Source organism: Lolium rigidum, chromosome 6 (genome assembly GCF_022539505.1).
Source record: "Lolium rigidum isolate FL_2022 chromosome 6, APGP_CSIRO_Lrig_0.1, whole genome shotgun sequence".
Taxonomy (NCBI): Eukaryota; Viridiplantae; Streptophyta; class Magnoliopsida; order Poales; family Poaceae; genus Lolium; species Lolium rigidum.
Genome location: NC_061513.1, coordinates 48,608,265 through 48,617,356, shown reverse-complemented (window position 1 = coordinate 48,617,356; position 9,092 = coordinate 48,608,265). Strand labels below are relative to the sequence as shown.

Sequence of the window (9,092 nt, the reverse complement as noted above, 5' to 3'; positions counted from 1 at the left end):
TCTAACGGGACGACACAAAACGGATGTTTAAATCCGTGCGTGTCTGTTTGCGTATGTCTAAATGGTTAAAATGATCGCTCATGTGTTTGTGCCTCCAGCGGCACAACCCATTTTTTTTGGGTTTTGCCTTGTTTCAAACATAAAAAACATAATTTACATACTGAATAAAAGAAAAATAAAAAATATAAACTAAAAGGCACATGTAACGCCTACTCCTCCTCATCGTCATCGAGCATGACGAAGTCCGTTATCTGCCACGACTAGTTAGCAACCGACGGAACATACGTCGGTGCTGTCGGCGGTGGAGGTGGAGCAGCCCACGGGTTGAACGCCGACGGTGGAGGTGCACCAACCCATGGGTTGAACGCCGGTGGTGGAGGTGGATCATCCCACGGGCTAAACGACGAAGGTGGAGGCGGCGACTGCGGGGCCGAGTTCTGCAACCCCAGTTGTAGGGTCTCTTCCTCTCTGGCTCGGGACGGGGCACCAACGGGACAGGCACCCGGCGGCAGCTGAGCTGCCAGCCACCGCCAGGCAGGTGCACGTCTCCCAGCGGTTGTATGTCACCCAGTTTGTGTGCAACACCCGCTCTATTTCGATGGGGAGCGGCACCCTGTTCTGCCGCAGATCCTTCTTCACGCCGTTGATGGACGCCTCGGACTCATGCTTCTTCTTCCCCATGGTGATGCGGCGGCGCGCGGTGGTGAGGGTGGGAGCAGAGGTGTCAGTGGTGTGGGCGATGATAGGGACGATGCCGACCGCCTTTTAAAGGTTGAGCGTGCGCGGGACAGGATGCCATTGATGGTGGCGCAGAAGTCCAGCCACCGCCCGCCAGTGCGCGTGCAGAAGAGGAAGCGGTGTTGTTGATGGCGAAGGTTGCGGCGAAGACCGCGAAAGCGACGCGCTCGATACAACACAATGGCTCGCTGCTAGGCGGGTCCGTGGGAAAAGCGAGGGGTCATGGCGCATCCGCGCAGCGTCCACCACCATGACGCATTCAAAGCGTAAATATGCGTCGCGTATCCGTATCCGCGGACGGTCCAGTCACTATACGTAGAGTCGCTGGGCTGATTGTAGATGCATTTTTGGATCGCACAATTACAAAACGGTCTCTCCACGTCTATTTGCGTCGGCCCGTTGGATATGCCATTAATCCAATGATGGGCACAGTCTTCGATTCGCTTCCTGAGGCTTATGAATTCTACAACCTGTATTCATGGGAGAGTGGATTTTGGCATCCGGGAGGGACGCGGTTGCGACGCGAGGTAGACGACGACTGCGACATGGCACATACGAGAACCCCTAGAGGACTTGCTGTGCTTGAGTGAGAACGGTGTGGAACACTACGGCGGATGTGGGGTGAGAAAGGATTAAGCTCTCATCATGGCACTGCTTAAAAAGGAGGCGCTGGTAAAATCTCACCGTTTGTTAACGTTATACAGTGATCGTCCTGGAGTACCATCTGCACAACGGGTCGATTTTTCAGCCGTGGGTCATGGCCTGCCTCCCCTGGGACCAGCTCTCCCATCCTGTTCATCTCCTCTGATACGACCATGATACATGCATTTAAACTGTGAATACTTTCACCTGTCCTTGACTATGTCCGAATCTTGGCCTGGTGGGTGCCGTCGATGCGGTGAGTTCATATGCCGCGCGGTTCAACCTCGACTTTTCCGTGATCAATACCTTTTTGTTATGCTGTGATTTGGTCTCTGTGGACTGATCAGAAGGTGGAGGCTTATTTGCAAGGATGTTCACACTTCACTTCTGGATAGAAATCTTCTCTCCTCGAAATAGGCTTTCGCCCCGCTTTATAAATAAAGCCACACACGGCCAAACCGATACAAGGTAGAGAGGGAAACCTCTTACAAAGCAGACCATAAAAATAAAATAAAAGTACAGGAGATGCCACACCCTCCACAATACAACCGAAACAACCGACTAAAGTTGAGACCCTGCCTCCTTGTGAAGCCACCGGACATCGTCGTCTCGTACCACCAAGTTGTTGCTGGGAAGGGCCGCCTGCCCTCCCGCTCCGGGCCGTGGAGCGCCGATCCCGCCGGCCAGCCAACAAGTACCGAGAACGAAGACCACAATGTCACGTGTAAAAGATAGGAGGCCGCCGAGTCCGCCCTACGTCGGGACGGAGAGCACCAAAAGAGGATCTGAGCATGCCCGCCGGTGACGACGTGGGCAAGCCGAAGGTACCCAAGCTCCACGACGACGCCCCCAAGAGGGTGACGACGCTAGGCGCCGCCGCCGTCGAGACCGAGAATGGTCAAAGGTTTTCACCCGGAGCTCTAGCGTGGGGGAGCGACCACAACGGTGCCCCCAAGAGGGACACGGCACCCACATGCGCCGTCACCGTTGGCGCAAAAGCGCCGGGCTTTCGCCCGAAATCAACTCCCACCACACCAACGGAACCATGGGCAGCCCGCCGACACCAAACAAAGCCTCCAAGACATGGTCTGGGAGCCGCCACTGCCGAAGCAGCACCAACGCCCGGAAACCCCGCCGCCCACTCCACGCCATCCCCATGACCTAGGAGTAAAGCCATCACCACCGCTACGTCGCCCGCCGAAGAGCCGACCATGCAGTTTCCAGGGCCGCCGCCCCGGCATCCAAGCTCATCCCATCCGCCGGCAGCAACCTCCAGCCAGACCAGTAGTGGGGCAAGAGCGGCAGTGACTGGACAGGGAACATAGAGCATCCAACCCGGCATGCAGTGGCTGCCAACCGAAGGCCCGCCTGGCCCTGGTATGGCCTCCGGTCGCGCTGTAGTCGGAGGAGAGGCACTGCCACCTCCAGACTCCCGGCGCTACCGCGAGATGCCGACCGGCGCACACAGCAGAGGGCCCGCGAGGCCCAGATCGGGCCCAGATCTTGCCCGCCTGGCCCAGATCGGGCCCAGATCTCACCTGCGTCGTCCTACTGCCGCACCGCGCCGCCGGAGGTCGCCGCCGTCCCCACCAGACCCTGCAGCTCCGCCACCAGTGCTGCTAGGCCGACCCCCGCCGCCAGAGAATGGGGCCAAGCCCGCGCCGCTCGAGGAAAGCCGCCACCGCCGCGTCTGCAGCCGGCAGCACGCCATCCCGAGCACGCCCGCCCGAGCACGAGGTCACCACGCCGCCGGAGATCCGGCCGCGCCCCTCGCCAAGCACGCCGCCCTCGACGGCCGCCACGACCCGTGCCGTTTCTCCGCGCGAGGGGGGAAGGAGAGCCCCGCCGCCGCGCCGCCCAGGCTTTGCCCGGCGACGCCGTCCGGCGGCGGTGAGGAGAGGGGGGGGGAGGAGGAGGGGCGCTGGAGGTGGGGGAGGCTAGCGTTCCCTCCCCGTCGCCCACGGGAGCGACGCAGGAGGGCACGGGTCTGGTTTCCGCCGTTCGTGGAATACACTCCTCGACCAAGACAACCCCCTCGGATAGAAATCTTCTGCTCCTGGAGAAGACAAGAAGCGAGTTGTTGCGTATCGCTTGGAGATGAATTTTGTTGGACTGCGTCTTGTGCTATGGATCCTTCTTCTCTGATCATGTTCGTAGTCTAGTTCCTTTGTTTGTTTTCCTGTCTAAACTGTTAGGGTTGGTTCTGATGTAATGCCGGCAATGTAAAATCTGAAAACATTGGTTGCTTTAATGGAACCAGGGGTAAGGGCATCTCCAACGCGGCGACCCATTTCGTGCTCGTGCGTCCGGATGGGTCGAATCGGACAAAAACCCAGCCCAACGCGCGGACCCATCCAAAAAACGGATGGCCGCAGCGTCCGGGACGACCCAAAGTGTCACGGCTGTGTCTTTGGCTCAGCCGGACATGGAGTTTATCGAGCAACCGACCGAAGAAGGGAGCCTATCGGTAGTCTCAAGACCCACAGCTGGCAAAGGGTAGTTGCGTGCGTGTGTGGCCCTGGTGTATGCACCAAGAGGGACCCGTTGCCAGTGTCGGTTCGGTCATTAAGTAGCCAGATTCACATGTGTGTGAGGGCATCGAATGTAAAAGAGATTTCTGAACCTCTCTCATCCCGAACCTGCTTCTCCCATCTTCAAATCTGAATTCGTCTGATTTCTCATCCCCTTTCTGTGAGATCCCTTCGGGGCCTTACAATTGGTATCAGAAGCGAAGTTGCGATCCGATCCGCGCTTCAAACTCCCAGAAATTTTCCGGTAACACGGACCAATTGGTTGGGGATCGCCTTGGCTTTCTCCTGTAAATCCGAAATTGGCGTTCGGAAAATCAAGGGGAAGTAGCGACGGCTCCCAAACTGAGCAATCCAAACACCCAGACTCGATATATCCTAGCCGGCATGGAGGAGATGCAGAGATCGATGCAAGAGTGGTTCTCCAAGGCCCTCAATGAGAAGTTCACTGAGTTCTCGATGGAGATGAACAAGGTTTCGGCCGAGGTCTCGGATCTGAGCAAGCAGATCGTCATAACGCAGGAGAGTGTGGATGAAGTGCGGAAGAAGCAGGCAGCAACACCTCCGCCACCAGCGCCGACGCAACCCTTCTCCACCGCACCGCGAGATCCCGGCCAGTCTGGTATGGCGCGGCTGACTAACAATGGTCAACCGATTCTCATCACCCCAACAGTACCGGCGTCGTCACAAGGTTTCGTCACCACGCCGAGTTCGCCAACAGACCATCAGGAGCATCACGTTAAGATGCCGAAGCACGATTTTCCCAAGTTTGGGGGAAACAATCCACGTTTATGGTTAGATCTCTGTGACACATATTTTGCCATGTACCAAGTTCCGATTCATCAATGGGTTTGCACTGCTGTTCTGTATCTGGAGGGCCACGCTGCATTGTGGTGGCAAGCATACAAACGACGCTGTGCTACGGTGGATTGGGGTGATTTTTCAGTGGCTGTCACCCAGGAATTTGGCACGGAAGAATTTGATACCCAGATGGCCAAGTTACTGCAATTGCGACAAACTGGAACAGTAATGGAGTATCGTATGGTTTTTGAGGCTTGTATGTATCATCTGCTTTCATTGGATGAGACTTTGAACAACAAATTTTTTGTTGCTCAGTTTGTGTTGGGGCTGAAGGACGAACTACGTATGGCTGTCAGATTACAGGCACCAACCAGTGTTACTCGAGCAGTGGCTCTCGCCAGGATACAAGAGGAAGAGCTTGAACACCATCAACCCAGAGGTCGTCCAATGGCAGGCAATAAGGTTTTGCCTCTCGCTTCCAAACCGATAGCGGCCCAGCCCATGGTGCAGCGTCAAGAGTGGCCTAAGCGTGCCGGCAACGATGAGTACAACAGGGAACAACAGCTAAGGGATTTTCGCCGTGCCAATAACCTTTGCTATCGTTGTGGTGAAAAGTACAGCAAGGAGCATAAGTGCAAGCAACCACTTCAACTCCTCACGATTCAAGTTGGTGAGTATGGGGAGATCTTCACTGAAGATACAGTACAAGCTTTGGAACTGTTGGAAGATACTGTGGTGCCACAACCAGAATGTCACTTGATGTTTTCTCAACATGCTGAAGCAGGATCCGAGGGCTCGACTACGATGCGTTTTCGTACATTGGTGGGAAACAAAGTTTGCTTAATTCTGGTGGATTCTGGAAGCTCCACGAGTTTTGTTAGTTCAGAATTTGTGAACAGACTAAATTTGGCAACAGTACCAGTGCAGTCAGTTTCAGTAAAGGTTGCTAATGGTGAGCTCATGAAATCTGATTCCATGGTGTCTCAGTTAGCCTGGTGGATGCAAGGGCACACATTCTATATTGATATGCGTGTGCTGCCACTTGGAGCTTACGATGCGGTGCTCGGCATGGATTGGCTTGAGAGCCACAGTCCCATGACAGTGGACTGGATTCTGAAGTTCATGGAAGTGCCTTCCAATGGCCAAATGGTGCGTCTCCAAGGTGACGTGACTTCTCCCCAGGCACAGCTAGCTGCAATGACGGTGGAAGAAGTGGAAAAATCATTTAAAGGAAATGACCTGTGGGCACTGGCTGTAGTGGACTTTGCTGAGCTTCCTTCAGATAATGTTACAGTGATTGGGTCATCTTCAGTCCCGGATGGGCTTCCTCCAGAGCTACAGATATTATTAGATGAATTCTCGGATGTTTTTGAGGATCCTAAGACTCTGCCTCCTAATAGGCAGTATGATCACGCAATTTCCCTGGAGCCAAATGTGGCGCCTGTTAATTCAAGGCCTTACCGATACTCACCATTACAAAAAGATGAAATTGAAAGGCAAATTGCGGAGATGATCAAAGCGGGATTGGTAGTGCCAAGCATGAGCCCATATGCGTCTCCCGTTCTGCTAGTTAAAAAGAAGGATGGGCAGTGGCGATTTTGCGTGGATTATAGAAGACTCAACGCAATTACAGTGAAAAATAAATTTCCATTGCCAATCGTGGACGAACTTCTGGACGAGTTGGTAGGATCTAAGTTCTTCTCCAAACTGGATCTTCGCGCCGGTTATCACCAAATCCGGATGCGTGAAACTGATGAAGACAAGACAACATTTAAAACACATTCTTGTCATTTTCAGTTCAGGGTCATGCCGTTCGGGCTGACAAACGCGCCAGCCACCTTCCAATGCTTAATGAACTCTGTGTTTGAGCCCTTCATCAGAAAATCTGTCATTGTGTTCCTGGATGATATACTGGTCTACAGTGCTTCCTGGCAACATCACCTTGGTCATCTCAGGCAGGTTTTGAGCACTTTGCGACAACATCAGTTATTTGCCAAACTTTCGAAGTGTGCTTTTGCTCAAGCTAGCATCAGTTATCTGGGTCATATTATTTCTCAAGCTGGTGTAGCTACAGATCCCGACAAGACATCTGCAATGGAGAAGTGGCCTTTACCAACAAATGCAACCGAATTGCGTGGCTTTTTGGGGCTAACTGGTTACTACAGAAAGTTCGTGCAAAACTATGCTGTCATCTCTAAACCACTAACCTCTTTGCTCACCAAGAAGGGATTCTTATGGACTGCACAGGCAACTCACGCATTCAATTGCTTGAAAGCAGCAATGACAAGTACTCCAGTTCTCGCACTTCCGGATTTCACCAAGCCTTTTACTATTGAAACAGATGCTTGTGACAAGGCATTGGGAGTCAATAACTGCAAGTTATCAGTATATGAAAAGGAGTTTCTAGCTGTCATGCTTGCTATTGATCGTTGGCGTCCTTATTTACAGAGAGGACCTTTCACCATTTTGACTGATCATAAAAGCTTGTGCTCTTTGGGCGATCATCAACTAACTACGGAACTTCAGAAGAAGGCTATGTCTAAGTTATTGGGTCTGCAGTTTACATTCAAGTATAAACGTGGAGTGTACAATGGTGCTGCCGATTCGCTCTCACGAGTAGGCCATTTGCTCAATTCTATTTCAGTCTCCGCCTGCCAACCAATCTGGGTACAGGAATTGCTGAATTCTTATACCACGGATGCTCAGGCGCAAGAACTTTTGGCTCAACTATCATTGCACAGCCCAAATGAGCAGGGTTACTCGTTGGACAGAGGTTTAATTCGTTACAAAGGCCGTTTGTGGATAGCAGATAACACGGCTTTGCAGTCTAAACTCATTTCTGCTCTTCACGATTCAGCTGTTGGAGGCCATTCTGGCGGTCGAGCCACATATCAGCGAGTAAAAGGCTTGTATTACTGGCCCGGCATGAAAAGGCAAATTGAGGAATGGATTAAGCAGTGTCTGGTTTGTCAGCAGGCTAAACATGATCATACCGCCCCAGCCGGACTGCTACAACCTCTACCAATTCCTGAACATCCATGGGCAGCAGTGACGATGGATTTCATTGAGGGCCTTCCAAAATCTGATGGTTGTGATGTTATACTAGTTGTGGTGGATAGACTGACCAAGTACTCGCATTTCATGCCTCTGCGAATGTGTTCCTGGATTCAATCATCAAGCTCCATGGTGTGCCTCTGTCAATCGTCTCAGATCGTGACAAGGTGTTCACTAGTCATTTTTGGCGGGAGTTATTTGCTGCAGTAGGTACGAAGCTCTGTTACTCTACAGCTTATCACCCTCAATCGGACGGGCAATCGGAGCGCGTTAACCAATGTTTGGAGCATTATCTTCGATGTGTTGTTCATGACTGTCCGAAAAAGTGGAAACGTTGGCTGGCAATGGCGGAGTTCTGGTACAATTCCTCATACCACACTTCGCTTAGATGTTCTCCATTCAAGGCCTTATATGGAGTGGAACCAAATTTTGGCGCACTGCCAAATTTGGGTGTCAAGGCAACACCAACAATCAAGGAGATGGCCGAAGAACGTCAAGGTTTTCTTCAATTACTTCGTGATCATCTTCTGCGTGCCCAGGTGCGCATCAAGGCCTACGCCGACAAGCATCGCACGGAGCGGGAGTTCCAGGAAGGTGACGATGTGCTGCTGAAGCTTCAGCCATATGCGCAAACCTCCGTCATCAACAGACCTTGCGCCAAGCTTGCCTTCAAGTACTTCGGGCCGTTCAAGATCGTCGAGCGCATCGGCATGGTAGCCTACAAGCTGGCGTTACCACAAGACTGTGTTGTTCATCCGGTCTTCCATGTGTCGCAGTTGAAGCCGTTCACGCCAAACTACACACCAGTCTACGACAAGCTGCCGCCGCCACCAGACCTTAGTGCAGCTGCTGCTGTGCCGAAGACAATTCTAGAGCGTCGCATGGTCAAGAAGGGGAACACCGCTATTCCTCAGATTCGAGTTCAATGGAGTCACTTGCGTGAAGATTACTCCACCTGGGAAGATTATCATGTTCTTCGACATCGCTTTCCAATGGCTGTCATTTGGGCGGGGGAATTCTCTCAAGGAGGGGAAAATGTCACGACTGTGCCTTTGGCTCAGCCGGACATGGAGTTTATCGAGCAACCGACCGAAGAAGGGAGCCTATCGGTAGTCTCAAGACCCACAGCTGGCAAAGGGTAGTTGCGTGCGTGTGTGGCCCTGGTGTATGCACCAAGAGGGACCCGTTGCCAGTGTCGGTTCGGTCATTAAGTAGCCAGATTCACATGTGTGTGAGGGCATCGAATGTAAAAGAGATTTCTGAACCTCTCTCATCCCGAACCTGCTTCTCCCATCTTCAAATCTGAATTCGTCTGATTTCTCATCCCCT

At 52.7% G+C, this 9,092-nt stretch overlaps 1 protein-coding gene across 1 annotated transcript; it reads left to right on the top strand.

Annotated features, from left to right (window-relative positions):
• Positions 1 to 3,834: 3,834 nt before the first annotated feature.
• Positions 3,835 to 6,365, top strand: LOC124668504. Its single transcript, XM_047205629.1, has 2 exons — positions 3,835 to 5,661; positions 5,793 to 6,365. Exons 1-2 carry the CDS (start codon positions 4,296 to 4,298, stop codon positions 5,873 to 5,875), a joined length of 1,449 nt encoding a protein of 482 aa, XP_047061585.1. The 5' UTR covers positions 3,835 to 4,295; the 3' UTR covers positions 5,876 to 6,365.
• Positions 6,366 to 9,092: the final 2,727 nt, after the last annotated feature.

Excerpts from the sequence above, each read along its gene's own strand:
- LOC124668504 (XM_047205629.1), top strand. The coding sequence starts at position 4,296 with ATGGAGGAGATGCAGAGATCGATGCAAGAGTGGTTCTCCAAGGCCCTC. Across the intron at positions 5,662-5,792 it reads TTCAGTAAAGGTTGCTAATG|AGCCACAGTCCCATGACAGT; the intron begins GTGAGCTCATGA and ends GATTGGCTTGAG.